The sequence below is a fragment of the Dendrobates tinctorius genome, unplaced genomic scaffold, assembly GCF_039654945.1.
Source record: "Dendrobates tinctorius isolate UK_male_01 unplaced genomic scaffold, ASM3965494v1 ptg000270l, whole genome shotgun sequence".
Taxonomy (NCBI): Eukaryota; Metazoa; Chordata; class Amphibia; order Anura; family Dendrobatidae; genus Dendrobates; species Dendrobates tinctorius.
In genome coordinates, this window is record NW_027361937.1 from 8,510,693 (window position 1) to 8,537,309 (window position 26,617).

At 42.8% G+C, this 26,617-nt stretch overlaps 1 protein-coding gene across 1 annotated transcript in view; it reads right to left on the reverse strand.

Moving 5' to 3' along the window:
* Positions 1–26,617, reverse strand: part of LOC141069645 (fer-1-like protein 4) — a 232,535-nt gene that overhangs the window by 129,885 nt on the left and 76,033 nt on the right. The window contains exons 13-18 of the mRNA XM_073559385.1: positions 5,791–5,947; positions 4,183–4,366; positions 3,827–4,013; positions 2,374–2,741; positions 2,103–2,211; positions 376–565 (exon numbers count right to left, since the gene is read on the reverse strand). Of these exons, the coding sequence (XP_073415486.1) occupies positions 376–565; positions 2,103–2,211; positions 2,374–2,741; positions 3,827–4,013; positions 4,183–4,366; positions 5,791–5,947 (1,195 nt within the window). The remainder of the gene's footprint in view (positions 1–375; positions 566–2,102; positions 2,212–2,373; positions 2,742–3,826; positions 4,014–4,182; positions 4,367–5,790; positions 5,948–26,617) is intronic.

Consider the following 26,617-nt stretch of genomic DNA (forward strand, 5'->3'; position numbering starts at 1 on the left):
GCAGCACAAAGTGAAGATTCTGGAGTAGCCATCTCAGTATCCTGAACCTCATCCATAACCACAACAAATTACTTCAAGCTGTCATTGATGTTAGAGGAGGCAATACACGGTATTAAGAAATAGGGTATGTGAACTTTTTATCAAGGTAATTTGAATGTCATTATGATTTAAAAAGAAAAAACACAGTCGTTTGGCAATAAATGGCTTCACCCAACCATGAGTTTTGGTGTTATCATTCATAGTCTCTGAAAAAAGGCCAAGAAAGCAAAAATTCTGCCGGGGTATGGTAACTTTTGAGCACAATTGTATGTGGTGGGAGGGGCAGATGAGGAATTTTTGTGGGTTAATATATGAAGAATTTTAAGCTTATATTACTCGTCTGGTTCTGTACGTTCTGGCTTCTTAGGAGGGGATAGCGACTTGAAGCTTTGCTCATTATTAATTGGGTCATCGTCAAGTTCATCTTCTGAACCTGCGTCAAGCAGACCCTGACGCTCTTCCGGGACTGCATCAGCTTTCTTTTTAGATGGTTTTGTGATTATTTCTGCTGTTTTTCCATAGTTTCCTGTACAGTAGGAGTAGAAAAATGTATTACGTAGACATAATAAAATATACTGTTAAAAGAAACTGTACTGATGATAGACATCTGATAATACTATAGGTACATGCAGGTACGGACTGAGGCTGAAATTCAGCCCTAACATTTGAAATCACACTGTGCTTTCAAATGATGTCCCCATCCCCAAGCGCCAGATGGGACATATTACTATATTACCCTGGATCGATGAAAGCAAGATTTACTTCACGACTAATATTACAAATGATACCCGTGGCCTGCTGGGGTAAGTGAAGGAGTCAGTGACTTTGTGCTCCGTCACAACACTTACAGTATGGGTGTCTTAAGAACACCGATTCTGCCAACAATGTAGCGGACAAGGCAGACCACAACCAGACAGGCCCTTCTGGGTACATATTATTATAAACTGCAGGGTGAATTTAAGGGTCAACCACAGAAGTAAAAGGGTTTTCCAACCCTACAATAATAGAGACGGCCTATTCTCAGGATAGGTGATCAATTTCAGATCGGTTGGGGTCACCTGGCACTCCTTCCCTTCCTACCATTTGCCACCAGCTTTTGTAGCTGCCGGATGCAAACAGTGTATAATCAGGGTACCTCCGATTAGCACCTATTTTAATAATGAGCTGATCTGTGTTACATTTCAGTAACCATCAGTGTAATAGAGCTTTGCTGTTCTGCTCCATATATCGTTTACATCGGGCCACTGCTGGACCTGCTGGCAGCTGATTGGTGGTGGTGTTTGACCCCCCACTGATCTGATGCCAATGCCCTATCCTTAGGATAGGTCATCAATATAATAGTAGTGAAAACCCTGAAAAGACTTCTTCTAGTTAGAGGCAATTGGTTTGGTTCAGGCCTGTTTCACGCTTCCGTTTTTGACCATCAGTCAAAATCCGCTGTTTTTGCAAAAAAACGGATCCTCCATTTTTTTGGCGGATCCGTTTTTTTCCCCATTGATTTGCATTACCGGCGGATCTTGATGGACGGCCATCCGTTGGATCCGTTTTTTTGCGGATCCGTCAATTTTTTTGCGTCTGCCGATATGCCTGGACGGACCATGTAACGTTTTTTGTACTGCAGGATCCCCATTTTTATACAGCGCATGCCCGGAGGAATGAAGTCAGGCGGAAATTTAACCCTGAAATCATTTCTGGCGGACAGAAAAAATATTCTCTCTCTCTCTCCCCTTCCCGGGCAGTGGTTCCTTTAAAATTCTTCATTGGGCGGATCCGGTGGCATCCGTTCACATCAGTTAGCAACGGATCCGCTTTCCGCCTTTTTGGCGGATTTTAACTGACACTAAAAACTGAAGTGTGAAACAGGCCTTAGCTGCTTGCTCTAACATCATCTAACCCTAACTGACACCGATACATAATGGTGAATCTGAACATTTCGTCTAGTAGAGTTGCTCTACTGTATCTTTAGAACAGCAACACAAACTATGTTTCATCAATCCCAATAAATTTCTTTAAATTGAGTAAAAAAAAAATGCCAGAGTATTGGCAACTGCCTAAAGACTTACCTATGGAGATTTCAAATTTCATAGGTTTATTCCCAATAGTTGGGTCAATCATTGTCACTTCGAATAGTACTCCAAACAGAAGGAATTCTTCCTTAACACCCAGTGCATTCTACAGAACAATGGACACAAAAAATTTAGACAGAACCATTATGTTCGATGAGTTGTTGATAAGACACCATATCTTAGCGCAGAAGTAGCATTAGGCTTTTGGGGTGCTCTATCAAGATGCATCTTGAAAAACCCAAAGATTGAGCTTTGTCCTCTCACGTACCTCTGGCAGGGGAAGGATATCATCCACTTCTACTTTGACTACACTAGGCTGCTCTTTGTTCTCTTCCTCTTCTCCTCCTTCAGCGCTCTCAGCAGCCACACTTTCTTTCTCTTTTTCCTTTGACTTTTTGCTTTTCTTTTTCATTTTCAGCTTACTGAATGCGTTTTTAAGAGCTTGAAGTGGTTTCTTTTCCTGGATATTGTTGTTGGTAAAAATCTCTAGATTCACAGCCATGAGAATACGACCTCGATAGAATATTCCTTCACCAAGACCTTCATTCAAATCCTTGTGCACATCTCTCAAGGTGTAATTTTGTGGAGAGCCGTAAAGGTTGACCCAAGCTGGGCCAAATGTTGGGTTAAAGCCAGCTAAAAAGAACAATTTGTAGATTTAATATCCACATTTGTGAGGCTGATATGTAATAGTTAATTACAAATATTAGGAAATGGAATGTTATTTTGTTTTGTTTAGACAGGTTCAGATATTATTATGATGATTTAAAAGGGTTTTCCAGTATTAGCAAATTGATGGACTATACTCAGTATTTGATCAGTGGCAGTCTGGCCCAAGAACCTGAAGATCTTCAATATCAGGAGATTAAGGGGAATCTGTTAGCATGTTTTTGACACCCAATCATGATGTGATAGCAGAGACCCTGATTCCAGTGATTTGTTACTTGCTGGGCTGTTTGCAGTAGTTTTGATAAAATCAGTTTATCATCATGAGATTACCACTTGAGGGCTAGTAAATCTGCTGCCATGTATTCCTCCATATTCATCAGCTTTTTGTAACAATGCCCCCAACACTAAATGGCAGCTCTCTGCCTATGCACAGTGTATATAGAAAGCAGATAATCAGTGGTGTCGGTGGGGTTATACAGAGCTCAATATTTAGAGAATTGGTATTTCTGCAGCAGATAAAACAGTGATTTTATCAAAACTGCAGAAAGCAGCCTAGTAAGTGATACATGGTGGAATCAGGGTCTCTGCCCCTACATTATGCTGCTCTCAGATGGCGTTGATAAAACTGGGTGACAGATACCCTTAAAATGTTTGGATGATCATTGAGTACACTAGGATCAGATTTTTATGATCAAAAATTGCTCGCACTTAATAATATCTATAATTGTTATTGTCATTCTGGCCATACAGTTGAAAAATACTGAACTTTAATTTAATAATTTTTTGCTATTGTGCGACGATCAGAAATAGCATACAAAATGATGGGCTACAAAGCCGTTCTCTATTTGACATTGGCCACTTTACTCATTATTCTTTTTTTATTTTACAACACTTTCTAAAGTGACGCATTATGTCCTGCCAAAAATGCATTACCATAGTACTGTGGCCATGTACAAAACTAACTTTTGGCAATAACTAAGCAACAAATCTGCATGAGATTATTGTATATACATTTTATGTAAGTTACTTTTCACAGATTTTCCCAGTCTCACCATTTTTGCTTGGGTCTGATATTTGCTGAAGATCAATATAATGAGTGGCCAAAGCGACATCTCCAATATGGGCATCATCTAGGACCTGAACCTTTATTTTACGGACAAGAGGTGGGAAAAGCTCAATGAAGCTGATTTGCTCATTCCATTCAGGTTCATTGGTGTCACTTTCTACAGAGGTCTCTCCCTAAAATATGAAACCAAAAAAATACTGATTAAACATTAGAACTAAATGTATTTTTTCAGATGCTGACACTCTATTGTCCATTGACGAAGGACAAACCCAAAATGTGTTTTTCAGAGATCTGTATCAAGATATAATAAGATTAGACATCATAACTGTAATGTTTATATACCTGCTGTCCAGAAAAAATAACTTGGACATAGGGATCAATGAACACTTTTTTATCTCCCATCATTTTAGAGAAGCTTCCCATAATGCCATCATTCATACTGGGTAGTCCTTCCGCCTTATAGATTTTAACACTTAATCTTGACCAAGGCCTTTCTGCTGGAATTCTTTTGGGAAGCAGCAAATTCCTAGTGGGAAAAAAATGCAAGTACAATGTTTGTACAAGTTACACAAGTATAGACAGCATTATGTCAGGGGCTGTGAAGGCGCAGAAGAAAGGGAATGCCATGATCTATTACCTCTACTGGCCCATGGGAGTGGATTCTCACCAATAACATATTCTAAGGATAAGCTTTCAATGAGCAATCCAAGAAAGAGAGTACCTTTCTCTTCCTTCTACTGGCCCATAGAGTTCATGAGGGTGGTTCCCCTTCAATGAAACTGTGGTGCCGGCGTCCCTGCACACTTCCTCCCTCCCCCAGCAGGGACACTGACTCACACACCACCATGTCCCCGGCTCCACACTTTCTGCTCCTCCTGCTGCTGCCCTGTGTCTGTGCACAGCTCACACATCCCAGGGCACTGTGCTTAGGGAGCGCAAGCTACCTCATTCTAAAAGGGACAGAGAGTCCCATCCCAAAGTGTCCCCAGCCAATGTCTAGGAGACACTTATTATTTAAAGCACCTCCACCCGATGGGAGGTGCCTGAGCAATATGTTTAGTCAATTAGTCTGCACGCTTGTTAGGTCCTTGTTTGTGTGTACCTGCCAGTACCTGCTAGTTCCTGCTAGTACCTGCCTGTACCTGCTTGCTTTACTCGTTCCTGCTTGTCCCTGCTTGAGCCTTCCAGCCCTACCTGCCCGCACCTGCTGTGCCAGTTTGCATACCAGCTTTACCTACCTGCACCTGCCGTGGCAGTTTGTATACCTGTCATACCTGCCTGCACCTGTCTTCTCTTCCAGTATTCCTGCCATGCCTGTCTGTACTTAACAAGTCCATCCATTCTTGGCAGTTCCATTTTTCTGCCCCCTTGGGGGTTAGCTGCCATGTGGTTGAGGTCTGCCCTGGAGTAGCACCTGGCATCCATTGGGAGCCAAGTCTAATTCCACAATCAGGGTCTCTAGTGAAGAGTCAGATGTTCAACTAGTCACACCCTTACAGGCTCTCCTCGGACCATGGACATTACATGAACTTTGATAACATGTACTAAGTAACAAAAATGATCCAATGCAACATCCCAGAAAGAAATGCTTCCTTCTTCTGACCCATTGGTGTCAAAGGGTGGATCTCCACTGATCAAACCTTGAAAGCCTTCAGTGTAACATCCCCAAAGAAAACCATAGACATAACTCATGAAAATGAAATGTAAATAACTTGATGTTTGATACACTCAAAAATATAATACTTATTAACATATTTGACAGATTTATAGTTAACATTTTACTCTCCACAAAAATATTGGCTATGTCACGTTTCTAGAGGAAGTTTTAGAGTTACTAATAAGCTAAACTAGACATATTGTTCTTACAAGCAATAGAAAATTTTACGTAGTTACTGTAGTAGTCCAAGATGATTTCTTATGGTTAATGAGGTATCTATAAATGACACTTACTTTTCCACATCATCATTCTGGCTGCTGGTAGATGGAGGTGCCATCATGGGATCTCCCCTTGTAACTACAGACAAATTGCATTTTACAAAACCTTTTATGCCTGCTCGGGTGTCCTTTGGATCTGTAATAACTGCCCATTTCTGCAGAAATCTGTGATCTTGGAGGAACAAAAAAAAACATTAAGATGTTATACTGTTAAAAGGAAAGCTTTCAAGGAAGAAGGAATTGCTATCATTTAGGTCAATTCTTAAAGGACACCTGTCAATTTATGCCGAGTGAGTGCTAGAAATGACAAGACTATAGAAGTGATCTGTCACTGTCTCTGCCAGTCAAAATGGAGGATTGTAGGAGAAGTAGCAAAGATCAAATTGGGCTTCCCAGTAAATCCTAGTACTGAAAACAGAGCAGTCTTATTCCACATCTAAGCTCTTTCCTTGACCTTTGGGCCAATTTTTCACCCACTGAATTGCTAACTGTACAGGCTCTGCAAGATCTGCAAAGATGTTTGTAGGAGTAGTGGAGGTGATGTTCTACTCTTTGACACGCCAAGTGGTTAAATGTGGTTAAATTTATTCTCTATTGATGTATGTTATCTGAAAGTAAACCACTGTCGGGCTGCAGTTTATTCTACACAGGGTTACCTGTAACGGCTGGCCCAGATAAGGGGGGGTGAGAGTTAGTGCCAAGTTCAGGAAGTCTTGAGTTCAGTTAGAGAAAGGGTGATGAAGTGACAGCATCGGTCACAGGCGATATGCTGCTAGGGACAGCGTGAGCCAGTGGATTGCCAAAGAACCCTTCCATACGAGTTCGTCTGTCGACCTAGGAAACTCGAGATGGCGATCAGGGCCTTTGGGTGCACTGAGCCTGAGCCTGGAAAGATGGACTCAAACTCTCAGAGGCGGGAGGTGATGGAATCCGGGTGCACTGCTTGTGGTGGAGAAAAATTCCTAGTTCTTGAGGAGTTAGCAAAAGGGATGTGTGACACCCCAGAGTCCGGTTGTCACAGTGACATTGCCTCCCTCTAAGAGGTGAAGTCATGCTTGGAGGCAGAAAGGGGACCCCCATGCCAGGTAACATAGATTAAATCACAATTCCTGCTGCAAGTCAGAAAAGGGAGCTGCCTTATAAATTCTGGCCAGCAGATGGGGTTGGTGAGTCAGCTAGAAGTGAGTTGAGGGGGTGGTCATGGAAACGAGAGCAGCTGTGAGCTGTGAGGGAAATGACAAGGCAGTTAAAACGTGAGGTAAAAAGATCTTTCTGGAAGATCCTGTCAGTTCAAGACAGGGAGCTGATCTGAAAGGAGGCTCTGGGGAAGCTAAAAAACTGCATATAGCAGACCCCAGAGCAAAGCGCTAATAGAGAGAAAAGGGACGTCAGAGTCCTTGGTGGTCAGGAGTTGTATGTCCTGATCGCCGAATCTGAAAGTACGGGGGACTGTAGGTTCCTGTGCGACATTGAACACCTGAGGGCACGGCAGCAGATAAGGAGCCCGGGGCTGACGGTGAAAAGGATGATACCCGTGGAATAGGCTCCTGCTGACAGCCATACAGGTTAGTGAAATCATCACGCAATTGAGGGTTGCAGCTTAGTTATAAACCGCGGAGACCCACACACAAAGCGCAGAAGGAAGGTCCTAACCCCCACTTGGCAAGGTGGATCTCCTGAATGCCTCCAGGCGAGCCGGACTCATCCCATCTCCTGTATGTGGTACTCTGGATTGCAACCAATTGCCAGTAAAAGGTAAAGAAACTGCACCTCTCTGTGTCCTCCTCTCATTTCTCTGCACCCCAACGTTCACAGCCATTTTGACTATTAATCTAACATCTTTGTTCTGGGACTATTGCTCTACCTGTGGAGAGCTATTTTCACCTCAGCTGCACCACATCAACAGTCTCAGGGGAACAACACTGCAGCGCTGGTCACCTCTGACCAGAATACCACAGGTGGCGTCACGTATATAATCATCTATAAACTTTATCTTCATTTTTATCAATTCTAACAACATCACAACAACTTTTCCCCTTATCCCCTATTTTATTTATTTTCTTTAATGGATGCCCCAGGGCCACAGACCGGGGAGCCGCCGTGACACCGTCTCCCGTTGAAGTCGACGGGCCCGGAACCAAGTACCCCAAGGCCCTGCTCACCGCCTGCGCGCCCTCTCACGCCGGCGCCGCTCGCACCCGGGTACTCCAACTGGCGTCACGAACAGGATTTAGCGAGCCTAGCAAAGCTGGGTACTGTGTGCCATAGACTATTAAATTAAGTGCTAAAGACTTTACTGAGCTTTAAAATAACCGCCATAACTGCGTCACACAGTGCGTGCGAGCAGAGAGGGGCGTGCCAGTGAAGCTGGAGCTGTGCTCTATTGTGAGCAAGTGAAAAACAGGAAGAAAATGCCCAACTCGGGTGTAGATTCAGCAACGGTCGCAGCCGCAGCTTCCATAATGCCGCTATCAATGCCATATATACCAGGAGCAGCCTGGTTACCTCAGTATTCAAGGGAGTCGCACACCCTTAGCGATTTTAAAGAAAGACTATGTAGTTTGTTCAAAGTTTACCCCCTGTCAGAAAGCCAAAAAGTCAGTATCCTCATTGGCCAGTTAACTGGTGCGGCCCAGAGGGAAGTAAAGTCCTGGCCGGACACTGACAAAGGGACTGTCAAACAAATCTTGGCCAGACTGAAGAACACTTTTGATACCCGCACTGCAACAGAGATAAAAATGAGATTCTTTGGGTGCAAACAGAGAGTGCAGGACAGTATACGGGACTATGCCCTTAATCTTCAGGAGGCACTATGGGCCGTAAAGCAGGTTGACCCTGAGAGTGTGCAAGATGAAGATAGATTACTAACAGAGCAGTTCATAGAGGGACTCCAGTCTAACAACCAAAGGACACAGCTGCGCATAATGGCCCTACAAAATCCTGAATTGGACTTTGCACACTTTAAGGATAGAGCCATATGGGTGCTACATGAACCGAATCCTAGCAGCACAGAGCCCTCCAAGCATCCTGCAATTACATACCAGCAGGAGACAGCATCCTTTCCAAAGACCTCTATTGAGACTGACAAGCTGTCCCAAGATGATGATTCTGCTGCAGACTTACGTCTCCAAGTCAAGGAACTAACCAAAAGTGTGGCTGCACTCACAAAAACTGTGCAGTCCCTGCAAGTGATTCCAAAGAAGAAGATCCAGCTGGCCTCCAGTCCAGAAGACGTCCCATGGCGACAGCAGAAGAGAATCCCACCGACCAGAGGGAGAGACAGCGATCGTTACGACGAGGACGGACAGCCCATCTGTTGCAGCTGCAACAAGGCGGGACACCTAGCCAGATCCTGTCATTTAAACAAGCAACCCCTGGGGCAAAGGGCCAACCCTCAGGAGTAAGGGCCCCGTCACACATAGCAATCTCGCTAGCGAGATCGCTGCTGAGTCACAACTTTTATGACACAACAGCGATCTCACCAGCGAGATCGCTGTGTGTGACAGCGATCAGCGACCGGCCCCCCTGCCGGTATCGCTGATCGCTGCAAGAAACCTCTGGACAATTTTTTCGTCGCTGATCTCCCGCTGGCCAGCACGCATCGCTGCGTGTGACAGGCGGGAGACCAGCGATCAGGTGTAAAATAATGAAAAAAATAAAAAATATTGTTATTCTCACCTTCCGGCGTCCCGCGCAGTCTTCCCGCCTCTCTCCACGCTCCCGGTCCCAGTAATCCTTTGCAAGAATGACCGCGAGACTTCACAATCCCGTGAGAACGGACGTCATCGCGGTAATTCTCGCAAAGGATTACTGGGACCGGAGCGTGGAGAGAGGCGGGAATGCTGCGCAGGACGTCGGAAGGTGAGAATAACAATATTTTTTATTTTAATTCTATTTTTGACATGAATATTTCATCAGCGCTAACGAACACAGCGATGCCACACGCGCGGCGTCACTGTGCTAATCGCTGGTGAAGCTGTCTGTTTGACAGCTCACCAGCGATCACATAGCGACTTACCAGCGATCCTGACACGTTGATATCATTGTCGGGATCGCTGGTAAGTCGCTATGTGTGACTCCAGCTTTAGACGACCAGTCCCACCAAATTGGCGAGACAAGTACGTAGGAGGATGACCAATCCTGCCTGTTGTGATTGACGGTTTTCCGATGAACGCTTTACTGGACACCGACTCCCAGGTGACAACGATACCATGTGTTCTTTTTAAGCAGTACTGGGCAGATTCAGACATTACTCATAGCCCAGATAAAGACCTTACCATTTTTGCCACCAATGGTCAGCCCTTGCCTCAGATGGGATATAAAGAGGTGACCATCAAGATTGGCCGAGTAGAATTGCAATCACAAGGTTTGATAATAGTTGATATTGACAAACGAGAATGCCATCCTATGATCACTTTAAGCACTAATGTAATTGAAAATTGTCTTGGAGAAATTATTTCTTTGTTACAACAGGTAGCCGAGACCACCAGCTCCAGTCAGCAACGGGTTCTTCAAAAGGAGATCAGAGCACTGATGCAGAGACAACAGGTGGAGAAGTCGTCAGTGTCAGAGTAAGTGATCCTTTTCCCGTTGCAGTACCTCCCAGAAGTGAAATGTTAATTTGGTGTCGGGCAGCAATGGGCCTAAGGGGTCAAGATTACCAAACCCTGGTAGAACCCATGTACTCAGATAGTAGGCCCACTATCCTAACAGCCAGAGGGGTAGTGGATGTCCGCAAGGGGAGAGTACCGATACACATCTTAAATTGTGGGGAGAGAGAGGTCCAGTTACCCCGGTATACCACCCTTGCTAAATTGTTCACTGTCAGTAACAATGCAATCGAGACACTAGAACCCTTGCTTTCATCTGACAAGGTGGAAGAGAATGGCTCTGAAGGGCAGCAGGAGGATTGGTGTCAGCAGCTACACGTAGGTACTGACTCCACCCCTTCGCACCAAAAGCATGGGGCTTACCGGGTGGCTCGAGAATTTGAACGGGTCTTCAGCAAACATCCTCTAGACTTTGGGCAGGCAAAAGGGGTCCAACATCTTATCCCCACTGGAGATCATCCACCCATTAAAGAGAGACACCGGCCTGTACCCCCAGCACACTATCAATGTGCCAAGAGTATGTTATGGGAGATGAAGGAGGCTGGGGTAATCAGAGATAGTTGTAGTCCCTGGGCAGCTCTCTTAGTCCTCGTTAAGAAGAAAGATGGTACTATGAGAATGTGTGTAGACTACAGGCGGATTAACAGCATTACACATAAAGACGCTTACCCATTGTCTAGAATTGAGGAATCACTAACCGCACTGAGAACTGCTAATTATTTCTCTATCTTAGATCTCACCAGTGGGTATTGGCAGGTTCCTGTGGCAGAGGCAGACAAAGAGAAGACAGCGTTTACAACACCAATGGGCCTCTGCGAGTTTAACTACATGCCGTTCGGGCTCAGCAATGTGCCAGGAACATTTCAGCGGTTAATGCCTTGGACATAAAAACTTTGAAACCGTTCTGCTGTACCTGGACGACATCATCGTCTTCTCCAAAACCTACGAAGACCATTTGAAACACCTGGCCGAGGTATTCAAAGCCCTGTCAAACTTTGGCCTGAAAATAAAACTGTCCAAATGTCACCATTTGAAACCGAAGGTGCAGTACCTAGGCCATGTGGTGAGCGCGGAAGGTGTGGCACCCGATCCTGACAAAGTCACCATTATCCGGGACTGGCAAAGACCCAGCACTATTCATGAAGTGAGGCAATTTCTTGGGTTAGTAGGCTACTACCGAAGATTTACCAAGATAGCAGCACCGCTGCAAGATCTTCTAGTGGGCCAATCCAAGAAGGCCAAGAACAAAAATCTTCCGTTCGAGTGGAACAAAAGGATAGAAGAGTCCTTCACCGAGTTGAAATTGGCCCTCACGGGAGATGAGGTCCTGGCCTACCCTGACTATGACCAACCATTTGTACTTTACACTGATGCCAGCAACGTGGGATTGGGAGCAGTACTGTCACAAGTGCAGAAAGGAAGAGAGAGAGTGATTGCCTACGCCAGCAGGAAGCTTCGTCCCACTGAGAGGAACCCCGACAACTACAGTTCCTTTAAACTGGAGTTCCTTGCCATAGTCTGGGCGGTAACAGAGCGCTACAAACACTACTTGGCTTCCGCAAAGTTCACCATCTACACGGACAATAATCCGCTAACCCACCTTGAAACGGCAAAGCTCATGGCACTTGAGCAGCGATGGATGGCCCGGCTGTCCAACTATGAGTTCACCATCAAGTACCGAGCAGGACATAAGAACGCTAATGTGGATGCGTTGTCCAGGATGTCCAATTCACCAGACGGGGGAGAAGAGTCAAAAGAACTCAAAGAAATCGAGTTACCAGCCTTCCACCGTCCAATTGCAGCCCAGCGCTCTCAAGGAGTGAGGAATAAGCGCTTTGTCATACGAGAGGTAACGTTGAATCCATTACCCTATCATCAGTGGGCAGAGACACAAGACAGTGACCCAGCTGTTCGCCTCGTAATGGAGTGGCTGGCACAAGCTGATGCACACCTTGGTCCAGATGACCCACAGGAAGCACAGTAACTATGGAAGGAGAGAGGCAAGCTATTTATCTACGAGGGTAAACTGAGGAACATCAACTCGTGCACACATGAACTGGTCTGGCAGGTGGTAGTCCCGAAGAGGGATGCGCCAATGGTCTTAGAGACGTACCACAATAGAGCAGGACACTTCGGTTGGAAGAAGTTGGAGGTCCTACTTCGTGAAAGATTCTACTGGGTTAGCATGAGGAGTTCCATTGAGAAGTGGTGCCGAGAATGTGGCCCATGCAACCTGCGCAGAAAAGACCGTAACAGCCAGCGAGCCCCATTACAACCGATCATCACAAAACAGCCGCTTGAACTGGTAGCCTTGGATTACGTGAAGTTAACTCCGAGTAGGAATGGCTACACCTATGCTTTGACCATCGTGGACCATTACTCAAGGTTCTTGGTGTTAGGGACGGCAGAACGCACTAAATATAAATAATAGGAAGTGCGTTCGCCGCCCGGGGTCCACTGTGCAGTAGGTGTAACAACCGCTGCTGAGTAATGGCAGACTCGCTATATGGCGGTATACTGCGCTCGGGTTAAACGTCACCCGAGGTGCACAGAGCGGACTCTGTTAAACTCACAGAGGCGCTTTAGTACAAATAAAGCATAAACGCCGAGCCTGTTAGCTTCACAGGTCTCAGCTGGCATGCACACACGGTATATGGTCATAGGACACAGACCAAGGCAGAGGTCGGTGTCTTGATCTACCGTGCGTGCTGTAAGTGCTGCTAACTGCAGCGTGGCGGTAACTACTGCCGCTGTACGACAGTGCCGTGAGGCATCACACTATCGGTTGCTAGTGTAGCGGTGCGGTATGCACTGTGGCGTATGGCTTGCCACTGACTGGCGCTGACTATAACTCTAATTCCCTATCCTCATGCGTAATATCAGAGGGAAGGGGTTTTATAATGAGTCAGTCACCAGAATCAGACATCATCACCATTCACAAATAGCAAGTATAGTCTAAACTAGCGCATGGGCAAGCGGCAATTCGGGCCTTTCATAGCCATGCGCTTCTGGGACCTTCCAGACCTCTGAGATGGGCCAATCAGATCAGGTCAAGGACCTGAGCATGTGACCCCCAATCTCCACTGGGAGATCGTCTCGTGGGCATGCCCAGTAGCGCGGTGAGAGGACTTAGCCTCTGGAGTGGTTTCCTGCAAAGCAGGTTGCGCTACCATTGCTGGTCCAGAGGTGGCAGCAACATCCAGACCCAGAGAGCTGGTCTGAGCAGGGTGCCTGGATTGCCGAGATTGCTGTGCAGGTCCCTGAGCGGTCGGAAAGGAATGGGAGACCACTGGATGTAAGGCTCTGGATTCACGCTGTGAAGCTGCAGGAATCCGACACCTAACACTTGGTAGTTGTGCCTGTTAAAGACAAGACAGCAGCCAAGGCATTTCAGCAACACTTTTGTCGACCGCACGGATACCCTGAACAAGTGCTCACTGATCAAGGTGCAGCCTTTGAGGCAGAAGTGTTCCAGGAGTTCTGTAAGGCTAGTTTCACATTAGCGTTTATGGCCGCTGCTAAGCCCCGCCCCCTGCCGTGCCTCCACCTACGGACGCATGACGCTGCATGCGTCCTGCATCCCCTATCTTTAGTAATGGGGATGCAGGCCGTGCGCAGTATGCGTTTGGCGGCGCATGCGTCCTTTTGACGCTGCGCCGAGCGCACCAAATTGCAACCTGTTGTGTTTGGCGCTAGTCGGCGCAGCGTCAAAAGGACTCATGCGCCGCCAAATGCATACTGCGCATGGCCTGCGTCCCCAGTGCTAAAGATAGGGGACGCAGGACGCATGCAGCGTCCTGCGTCCGTAGGTGGAGCTACCGGCGGAGACGCGGCAGGGGCCGGGCTTAGCTGTGGCCGTGCCAGCCCGACGCTGCGGCCGTAAATGCTAATGTGAAACTAGCCTAACATGTACGGTTGCAAGAAAATCAGAACGACGCCGTACCATCCACAGACAAATGGCATGTGTGAGAAGATGAACCAAGTGGTCATTGACTTATTGAAGACCTTACCTCTAGGAGAACGAAACCAGTGGCCAGAGAAGTTGCCAGATCAGGTAGATCTATATAATCATATACCAGTATACTCCACAAATTTCACTCCGGCCTACTTGATGAGAGCAAGACCTGGCAAGTTACCCATTGATTTAGACATGGGAGTCTTAATACCTGAGACAACATCACCAGATGCAGACTGGGATACAGAGCTGCAGCAACAATACCGCAAGGTACAAGAATGTGTGGAGAAAAGTTTGTCCCAAGCAAGACAGAGGCAGGAAAGAAATAACAATCAACACGCCCCTGCAGTTCCCTTGGCACCAGGAGAACAAGTACTCAAAAGAAAAACTAGATGACCAGTGGGAGGCAGAGCCATACACCGTGATACCTTCAGACTTTAATAACACCAAAGTATGTATCATCAGCAAAGATGGAGGAGAAACCTTAGATGCAGTCTCAAGAGATCATCTAAAGATGTGCCCTGATCAATTGAAGGACAAGAAGGAAATCCAAGACACTCCACAGCCCATAGTAGAGGTGGAAGAAAAGATTCAAACTTGGAGAATTTCCTTCGACGTGGACACAAGTAAATCAAGCAACAGTCCTAACCTTTCATCAGCGTACTGCACCAGATGAAGTAGAGACTCTAAATGAAATGGCTCCAGTAACAGATAAAACATCTGCAGTGGAATGCGGAAATCTGTCCCCTGCTAACAGCGAATCTGACAATCTCATGGTGAGTCTAGGAGCAGAGAGAAGGCAGTCTAAAATACCTATCTTACACAAGTCTACTTATAGCGTAGTGACTAATGCACCAACAGTAGACATCAGAGAACAGGTCAGATCATCAGAAATACCTATACTGCGTAGATCCACTCGAAGTACTAGAGGTCAGATCCCTGCCCGTTACAGAGTTTACATAATGTAAATAAAGTAATAAGAATGTATAGTTGTAACCGTTAAGCATTTACTTTTTAAGTATTCATAATAACCAGTTAAAGGACAATTGGGCCACAGGACTATGTGTGGTCAGAACTTTTATTTGTAAATAGTTACTCCAAAAAGGCCTTGAAAATAAGCCGCTGGCGTGGCCAAAAACAGGCCCATCTACAGAGTACCCTGTAGCCATGCCCAGGGATGACACACAAAGTGGGTTAAGGCGGTTCCCACAACTAAACTCCAGGTACAAGCACAAAGACAATTCCTGGACAGCAGCATAAGGACTGGTTGCTGCAGTAACTGTGCTATTGTTTTCTTTTTCTTGTCTGGTTTTTGATAATTTTTACATTTTTAAGACTTTGTAGATTTTCATTAATTGTTGTTGTTAACAATTCTTGTTATGTTTCCTCTGTCCAGGAGTACTGAACTTAACTGGGGGTGAATGTGACACCCCAGAGCCCGGTTGTCAACGTGATATTGCCTCCCTCTAAGACATGAAGTCATGCTTGGAGGCAGAAAGGGGACTCCCATGCCAGGTAACATAGATTAAATCACAAATCCTGCTGCAGGTCAGAAAAGGGAGCTGCCCTGTATGTGGTACTCTGGATTGCAACCAATTGCCAGTAAAAGGTAAAGAAACTGCACCTCTCTGTGTCCTCCTCTCATTTCTCTGCACCCCAACGTTCACAGCCATTTTGACTATTAATCTAACATCTTTGTTCTGGGACTATTGCTCTACCTGTGGAGAGCTATTTTCACCTCAGCTGCGACAAATCAACAGTCTCAGGGGAACAGCACTGCAGCGCTGTTCACCTCTGACCAGAATACCACAGGTGGCGTCACATATTTAATCATCTATAAACTTTATCTTCATTTTTACCACATCTAACAACATCACAACAACTTCTCCCCTTATCCCCTATTTTATTTATTTTCTTTAATGGACGCCCCAGGACCCCGTTGAAGTCGACAGGCCCAGTACCGAGTACCCCAAGACCCTGCACACCGCCCGCGCGCCCTCTCACGCCGGCGCCGCGCGCACCCGGGCGCTCCAGATGCTCTACCCATACCGAGAACTGGGGCTGCAGTTAAGTCTGGTAACTGTGTGAAAGACTGTAACCCGTTGGGCCTTATCCTATATGCCTGATTGTAATGACTGAAAGCTGCACAGGAAAAGTTTAACTGTTTTAAACTAATTCAGTGTCCCCTGGATTGTGTGGTCTTTCGAAAGTTCTGGAAGATTAATGCCTGGAGCCAGTGGAGGCCTATGGGCCACAAGTAAGTGTGAGTAACTCCACACACACCAGCATACTGAGACTGGGATACGTTCTGTCTGTAGGGAGCCAGAGCAATCAGAGGCACCAGATCGCCTATGACTACCTCGCCCTGGTACCTTACATGTTCACCACACAGTATCAAATAAATAGGATAAGCCAGGAATATCTTCCATCTAGGGGCCCCACATCAGATACATGGTCTGCCACTGACCACAGGTCATTTACAGATAAACATAAGGAGACACTTATCTCATCTTGGCATTGTACACTTCTACTGTCTCACGTCATATAACCAAAGCAACAAACTATCAAAATAGTAGGTAAGTCTCACCATTAAGCAAGGTATATAGAGCATCAAAGAATTCCATTAAAATATAACTTTTATTTAGACATTTTAAAATTATCTATGTAGAGACGAAATCGTTGTGCGAAATAAGGATAGTGTAGTGTCTGTATTGTTGTTTATAACACTACCCTGGTTAATTTAAAAATAAGGTATCAATAGGTGGAAGAAAAACGTCCCATTGACATGTGAAATGGAATTCTGCCATTATCTATTTATAACCTGGAAGAGTACTAATAATCCCAAAGCTTAATAGTTGAACATTGGGCATTTTTTTGGCAACGGGTTGTGCAAAAATATTGAAAGTATAAAACCCCTATATAAAGTATGATAAAAATTAGATATATAAATTATCATGGTTTTATGCAAAAAAAACAACAGTTGTTGGAAAGAAGGCCAAATAAACAGCCGTACCCCTAATAGCAAACTGACAATTCATTTAATCTTCCTCATACAATTATGGTGCACAACATGGTCTGAAAAATGAAATCACATTACCAACTTCTTTCAATAAGTGTTTAAAAATGCAAATTAGAACAATCTCAGGTCAATATTTGGTATCAGGATAGCGGGGTCTGTCAGTCAGGGATTTTTGCATCATGTCCGTGAGGAGGTGGTTAGAAATCGATGTTGTCAGCTATATGACCTTGTGTCCTCAGTACTCCTGCCCTCACAAGTATTCTATAGGAACAGAGAAAGTGCCAAATACTGTACCTTAAGCAGGGAGGCATGGCGGACATATATAATAATGTACCACCATATTTAGGCCTCTTTCACACTTCCGTTTTTGACCATCAGTCAAAATACGCCGGTTTTTAAAAAAAACGGATCTGCCATTTTTTTGGCGGATCCGTTTTTTTCCCCATTGAGTTGCATTACCGGCGGATCTTGATGTATGGCCATCCGTTGTATCCATTTTTTTGCGGATCCACCAAATTTTTGGCGTCCGCTGACATGCCTAGATGGACCCTGTAACGTTTTTTTTGCTGCAGGATCCGCATTTTACATTGCGCATGCCCAGAGAAAGGAAGTCAGCCAGGAATTTAACCCTGAAATCCTTTCTGGCGGACGAAAAAAATTCTCTCTCTCTCTTTTTGCTATGATGCTTTTTGTACACTACTTATATTGATTGTTACTTAATAAAATGATTATATATTTTTTATAACCATCTGAATCCGTTACTCCTCTTGTTCTCCTACTGATATTAAGTATTCTATAGGGTACTCCTCGCTCCACACACAGTCCACTGGCACAACCATGCTATAGATCCAAACTGTCAATTTCAAGTTAGAGGGCAGATGAGTGGTTCACTCCTAAACAGCAAACACGAGAAAATACATTTAAGGTTTTAATATTTAAAGTGCTTTTAGCCTATGATGAAGAGCCAACTGCCTGTATACAGTATTTAAAAATAAAGCAGAAATTTGCGCTAGTAATACCCACATAAAACCACTCTCTATATCTCGCTATAAAGGCTATATAACAGTTTAAAAAATACAATGAGTCTCACTGTCCAATATACATAAATGCATCTATCACCAAGGAAAAGACATCATACTAACCGTCCAGGTCACTGTACATACCATGGGCAATAATAGCGGTCTTGGATTCAGCACATAGCAACTCCTCTCCTAATAGGTTTTGATGAATTCCAGTGGTGGTATATTTCTCAGTCCAAAAAATGCACGGTCCAAAAGAATGCAGGCTAGTGCTGGGTAAAATCCAAAAGGGGTCACCTCTATTATAATCCCGGGCGATGCTCCGGCCGGTAGCAATCGCCCAATTCCCCCGTTGTTGCACTGCCCGTTAATAGTAGGACATGCAGCTGGGGACGTAGTTAATGACGGCAAGGTACAGGACCTTGCGTGACGTTACAGTCACGTGTTAAGTCACGTGACCGGCTTAGAAAGACTGACAGGACCAACAACCAATCCTACGCGTTTCGGAGGCTTACTGCTTCCTTCCTCAGGGATGATTCCTGTCATAGAGGTGACACATATATATACCCAGTCCGTATGATGTATTTGTCCTATTTATTAAATGCAAATAATTCAATTTCGCTATTCAAGCCATTTGGTCTGAGCGTGTTCATTTTAAATATCCACTCACTTTCTACTTTTGACATTTGTTCAATGAAGTTACCTTTTCTCCAGCTTTTCTTAACTGTTTTAATACCAGTTACCGTAATTCCCCTAATAGAGCCTCCATGATGTGTAAGAAAGTGGTTAGAGAGAGGATGACCAGTAAATTTATTAGTGATATTGCGAAGATGTTCGGCAATTCGTACCCGCATTGGACGGATGGTTCTTCCAATATATAATTTACCACATGGGCAAGTTACCCCATATATAACCCCTTGTGTGTTGCAATCAATGAAGTCAGTTATATTATTCTCAATACCTTTATTGGTGATCATTTTTTGTTTCTTAGTGTTTAATTTTTACATGATCCACATTTCTTACATGGAAAAAACCACTTAGAAGGTTTCGTTCACCATTAGTTATGCCATTTGGAACCCTTGGGATTGAAGGTGCTATCAGATTCCCAAGATTATTTGCCTTCCGAAAAACAAATCTAGGGTGCGTGGGCAATAATTCCCCAATAATTTTGTCATTTTGTAAAATATTCCAATGTCTACTAACAATATTCCTAATAATCCTGACATTGGAATTGTATTGTAAAATAATCGGAATTTCATTTTTAGCAAAAAAATCATTAGGATTGCGTTTTTTTATAGGGTTCAGTAGTTGGTCTCTTGGTATTTTTCTAACCATTTCTGTAGTTCTTTCCAATGATTTTGCATCATACCCCTTATATTTAAACTTGATATTCATGGACTCGGCGTCTTTTTCAAAATCTTGCTGTTTAGAGCAATTTCTGTGTGCTCTGATAAGCTGACTCTTAGGAACATTAAGAAGCCATTTGGGAAGGTGGCAACTATCTAGAGAAATGAAATTTTTTGAATCCGTGGGTTTGTGATATACTTGAGTCTGAATAGTGTTCTCCTCAATAAAGATCCTCAAATCTAAAAAATGTAGCTCTTTATGACTAATATTTGCAGTAAAATTTAAAAAATAACAATTTTTATTTAAATCACTTAAAAATTAATTTAATAAAATATCACCCCCTGACCAAATGAAAAAAATATCGTCGATAAAACGAAGCCAGAGCACCAAATGTGCCCGTAATTCACCATCCATATAAATGGTCTCAAGTTCCCATTTTCCCACATAAAGGTTGGCATAGCTAGGGGCGAATCTTGTGCCCATAGCTGTGCCCCATTTCTGGGAGTAGTAGTTCACCCCAAATTTGAAATAATTGTGCGTTAGGATAAATTCGATACAATCCAGAATAAATTCTCTCTGTTCCTTGGGTATCGCACTATCTTTTGCCAAGAAGAATTCGGCTGATTCACACCCTTTTTTGTTTTGTATCACAGTGTATAATGAAGTGATATCCAGGGTCCCCATAATGTAGTGGTCCTGCCACACCACATTTTTTAAAAGTTTCAGAATAAGGGTACTGTCCTTTAAATACATGGGGAGAGTGGGAATCAATTTTTGTAAATGACAGTCCACATATTTCGATAAATTGGATGCAAGACCCCCTATGGCCGATATGATAGGTCTTCCCGGTGGGTTAGTTGGATTCTTATGCACCTTTGGTAAGTAATAAAAATATGGGACCCTTGGAAATGGGGTGTTAATAAAATCCCTCTCCTGCTTATTTAGAAAGCCTTTTTCAAAGCCCCTTCTTACAAGCTCACCCATTTCTTTAATATAGGAATCTGAAGGGTCATTTCCCATTAATTGATATGTACGTGTATCTCCCAAAATGCGCAAGGCTTCATTTTGATAATCTATCGTGTTCAAAATCACGATACCACCCCCTTATCGGCAGGCCTAATAGTAATGTTTTTGTTGTTCTGTATTTGTCTAATGGCCTTCTCTTCTTCCTTTGACAGATTGTGCTTGAATTTATTGCACCTCCTGTCTGAAACCTTCCTAATATCTTGTATAACATTATTCTGAAAGGCATCAAATGCCTCAGAGTATTCCTGAATAGGATTAAAATTGGATTTTTTTCTTAATCCAGTATGTGTGTATGCATTTGCTGTAGTTGGTTGATCTGCCAAATCAGTACCAGATAGTCTTTTTTTAAAGTAATATTTTTTTATGGCCAATTTTCTCATAAACATTTTAATACCAACAAATGCCTGAAATTTATTAAATCCTACACTAGGAGCATATTTTAGGCCTTTATTTAATAAACAAATTTCATTATCCCCAAGTATATGATCACTGAGATTAAAAAATTTTTGTTGATGAGGAGCAGGAAGAGTTATTTGCGATGATGGTAGTTTATTCTTTTTTTGGTAGATTTCCCGCCCCTACAACCTCTTTTGCGCGTTTTTTTTGGGCCAACTGAAAAAACGGAAGATGGCTTTGCTTCGTTTTCAGCTGTGCCCTCTTAGAATCTTTGATACATTTAGCACTATTACTATTTGTCTTTTTCGTTAAAGGCGATTGGTAAATCTGCTCTTGACCGGAACTGGAAGCAACCGTCTCCATATTACCTATCGTTGAAAACATATTATGTATGCTAACTGAAGGCAGCGGTGTAGAGTTAGCTGAAGGATCTTCTACATTGTTCATATTCTCTATATTAGAATCCATACAATTATTGTTCTCAACAATGGCACTATTCGTTGGTTGCTCAAAATTGGAAGTTAGGTGTATAGAGAATCTGTCACTTGAAGATAGAAAAGAATTCTCAATCCCCTGTGTTTCATCAAGAGTTACCAATAAACTGGGGGACTTAGATGGGAGGTTATGACTGTCTTTTTGCAGAATATTACCAGCAGTTATAAAGTCCCTTCCGAATTTTCTGCGTTTCCTTTCTATAATTTCTCTTTCCTTGATTTTTATCCTTTTTCTGATATTGTTAGATAAATGAATAATTTCTGGATGTAACTCATGAGGTTTTAAATCTTCAAAGAGTTTAGAGATTTCCTGGCGGATCGTCATCAGGCCAGTTTTTCTTTTCTCTATTATAAATGACACAGTACGTTTAGAAAAATCCTCAAACATAGCGTCCCACTCCAATTTAGTATCTGGATCACCTATATCACCTGTTAAGGGCTTATAGACCACTAAACCTTTGGGTATGCAATTAAATGATAAATAGCTCTCCAATGTGGCTATTTCCCACAGATCTCTCATTTCTTTAATTAAATATTGTTCTAAAGACTTTAGTTTTTTAATAATCAAATCAAGATCTTCTTTTGTAGAAACAATGGGTGAATCTTGTTGTGGTAAATGAAAGAATTTCTGTATATTATAAATCCTTTCCTTCCTATCTGACCACAAATTAGTCATTTTTAAAACCTCAAAAAAGGTAAAAAAATATATATATATGAAAAAAATATGTATACAAAAAAATTATTTTTAGAAATAAATGAATGCACAATAAATAAATGAAAAAGGACAGTACCCATATTCTGAAACTTTTAAAAAATGTGGTGTGGCAGGATCACTACATTATGGGGACCCTGGATATCACTTCATTATACACTGTGATACAAAACAAAAAAGGGTGTGAATCAGCCGAGTTCTTCTTGGCAAAAGATAGTGCGATACCCAAGGAACAGAGAGAATTTATTCTGGATTGTATCGAATTTATCCTAACGCACAATTATTTCAAATTTGGGGTGAACTACTACTCCCAGAAATGGGGCACAGCTATGGGCACAAGATTCGCCCCTAGCTATGCCAACCTTTATGTGGGAAAATGGGAACTTGAGACCATTTATATGGATGGTGAATTACGGGCACATTTGGTGCTCTGGCGTCGTTTTATCGACTATATTTTTTTCATTTGGTCAGGGGGTGATATTTTATTAAATGAATTTTTAAGTGATTTAAATAAAAATTGTTATTTTTTAAATTTTACTGCAAATATTAGTCATAAAGAGCTACATTTTTTAGATTTGAGGATCTTTATTGAGGAGAACACTATTCAGACTCAAGTATATCACAAACCCACGGATTCAAAAAATTTCATTTCTCTAGATAGTTGCCACCTTCCCAAATGGCTTCTTAATGTTCCTAAGAGTCAGCTTATCAGAGCACACAGAAATTGCTCTAAACAGCAAGATTTTGAAAAAGATGCCGAGTCCATGAATATCAAGTTTAAATATAAGGGGTATGATGCAAAATCATTGGAAAGAACTACAGAAATGGTTAGAAAAATACCAAGAGACCAACTACTGGACCCTATAAAAAAACGCAATCCTAATGATTTTTTTGCTAAAAATGAAATTCCGATTATTTTACAATACAATTCCAATGTCAGGATTATTAGGAATATTGTTAGTAGACATTGGAATATTTTACAAAATGACAAAATTATTGGGGAATTATTGCCCACGCACCCTAGATTTGTTTTTCGGAAGGCAAATAATCTTGGGAATCTGATAGCACCTTCAATCCCAAGGGTTCCAAATGGCATAACTAATGGTGAACGAAACCTTCTAAGTGGTTTTTTCCTTAAAATTTTCTGGTCATCCTCTCTCTAACCACTTTCTTACACATCATGGAGGCTCTATTAGGGGAATTACGGTAACCGGTATTAAAACAGTTAAGAAAAGCTGGAGAAAAGTTAACTTCATTGAACAAATGTCAAAAGTAGAAAGTGAGTGGATATTTAAAATTAACACGCTCAGACCAAATGGCTTGAATAGCGAAATTGAATTATTTGCATTTAATAAATAGGACAAATACATCATACGGACTGGGTATATATATGTGTCACCTCTATGACAGGAATCATCCCTGAGGAAGGAAGCAGTAAGCCTCCGAAACGCGTAGGATTGGTTGTTGGTCCTGTCAGTCTTTCTAAGCCGGTCACGTGACTTAACACGTGACTGTGACGTCACGCAAGGTCCTGTACCTTGCCGGCATTAACTACGTCCCCCGCTGCATGTCCTACTATTAACGGGCAGTGCAACAACAGGGGAATTGGGCGATTGCTACCGGCCGGAGCATCGCCCGGGATTATAATAGAGGTGACCCCTTTTGGATTTACCCAGCACTAGCCTGCATTCTTTTGGACCGTGCATTTTTTGGACTGAGAAATATACCACCACTGGAATTCATCAAAACCTATTAGGAGAGGAGTTGCTATGTGCTGAATCCAAGACCGCTATTATTGCCCATGGTATGAACAGTGACCTGGACGGTTAGTATGATGTCTTTTCCTTGGTGATAGATGCATTTATGTATATTGGACAGTGAGATTTTTTAAACTGTTATATAGCCTTTATAGCGAGATACAGAGAGTGGTTTTATGTGGGTATTACTAGCGCAAATTTCTGCTTTATTTTTAATTGTTTACTATTCAGACAAATAGGTGGCATAGTCTGGTAATTTGCAGCGGTCATACCCCCACACAGCGCCGTTGGTTGATAAAAAGTATTTTTTCATTTATGTATACAGTATTTCCCTATTTACTGACAGCATAAAGACAAAGGGCCAGATTTATCAAAGTCGGGCAAGTATTCTTGCATAACAAGCTTTGAAAAGTCATGCAATTTTGGCGCAACTGGAAGCTGCGCTAAAATTATGCTAATTTTGCCGTTTTTACACCATTTTCACCCACTCTGACAAAGTGAGCAGAGCCGGGGCGGTACGGGGGCATGGCAACCACTGCTCATCAAATTCATGATGAGTGGGCATGAAGGGACGTCCAGGAATCTCCACCAGCTAATACCGCTTTGTAGCATATATCATTTACCATACGTTTTTCACACTATATATAATGATTGTGCAATTTAAGTGGTGTTTTTAAGGGGGATAGTCACACACTGGACAGTCTTTAGTTCAATATATCCAAGATGGGCATGTACATTGAGGAATTATTTGTGTGTGCTTGATCCCCTATATATCCCCTATGCTGTTATAGTATTATATTATATGGATGTCTTCAGTATTATTCACATGGCTGTAGTGGGAGTTTACATGGTTGTCAATCCCTCATTATATTCTTTCCAGCATCTTCTTTGTATATTTTGTTTTAAAATGTTGTCATAAAGTATGACATTTTATTATTGATATAACATTGTGTGGTATCAACTATTTAATTTGTTTCTGGGTACCACAAAAGTGATTTAGGAGAAAGTGTGGGACAAATTTTATTGCCATTTTACCCATTTCCCAGTATGAAAATGTAAAATGTAAAATTTGGGGCTAGCGCACAATCTTGGTGATAAAAATGTTAATTATTTTTTCTTCACTGCCCAATGGACACCTGTGCTGTGGTGTCAATATGATTACTGCACCCCTAGATGAATTAATTGTGAGATTTAGTTTGTAAAATGTGGTCACTTATGGGGGGTTCTGCTGTTCTGGCACCTCAGGGGCTCTGCCAATGTGACATGGCACCCTCAAACCAGTGCAGCAAAATCTGCACTTTAATATGGTGCTCCTCCCCTTCAGAGCTTTGCATTGGGCCTCAAAAGTAGTTTTCGACCACATACGGGGTATCGGTGAACGCAAGAAAAATTGCACAGCAAATTTTTGGGTCCATTTTCTCCTTCAGGTTAAAAAACATTCTTGTGGGAAAAATAGGCTAAATAGAGCTGTAAGGAGCGCAATAAGGGACAAAAAGAAAGCATTTAGAGAATTAAAGCAAGTAGGTAGTGATGAGGCATTAAATAAATACAGAAAATTAAATAAATTCTGTAGAAAGCAAATCAAGACAGCAAAGATTGAGACAGAGAGGCTCATTGCCAGAGAAAGTAAAAATAATCCCAAAATATTCTTTAACTACATAAATAGTAAGAAACTAAAAAATGATAGTGTTGGCCCCCTTAAAAATAGTCTGGGTGAAATGGTAGATGAGGATGAGGAAAAAGCCAATATGCTAAATGACTTTTTTCAACAGTATTTACACAAGAAAATCCCATGACGGATAACATGATCAGGGATAAAAATTCCCCATTAAATGTCACCTGCTTAACCCAGCAGGAAGTACGGCGATGTCTACAAATCACTAAAATTGACAAATCCCCGGGCCTGGATGGGATACACCCCCAAGTACTGCAAAAATTAAGTACAGTCATAGATAGACCATTATTTTTAATCTTTAAAGATTCCATAATAACAGGGTCTGTACCACAGGACTGGCGTATAGCAAATGTGGTACCAATATTCAAAAAGGGGACAAAAACTGAACTTGGAAATTATAGGCCGGTAAGTTTAACCTCAACTGTGGGTAAAATCCTGGAGGGTTTTCTAAGAGATACTATACTGGAGTATCTGAAGAAGAATAACCTCATGACCCAATATCAACATGGGTTTACGAGGGACCAATCCTGTCAGACTAATCTGATAAGCTTTTATGAAGAGGTAAGTACCAGACTGGACCAAGGGAATGCAGTGGATGTCGTGTACATGGACTTTTCAAAAGCTTTTGATACGGTGCCACACAAAAGGTTGATACATAAAATGAGAACAATGGGGATAGGGGAAAATATGTGTAAGTGGGTTAAGAGCTAGCTCAGGGATAGGAAACAAAGGGTGCTTATTAATGGAGCACACTCGGACTGGGTCACGGTTAGCAGTGGAGTACCACAGGGGTCAGTATTGGGTCCGCTTCTTTTTAACATATTTATTAATG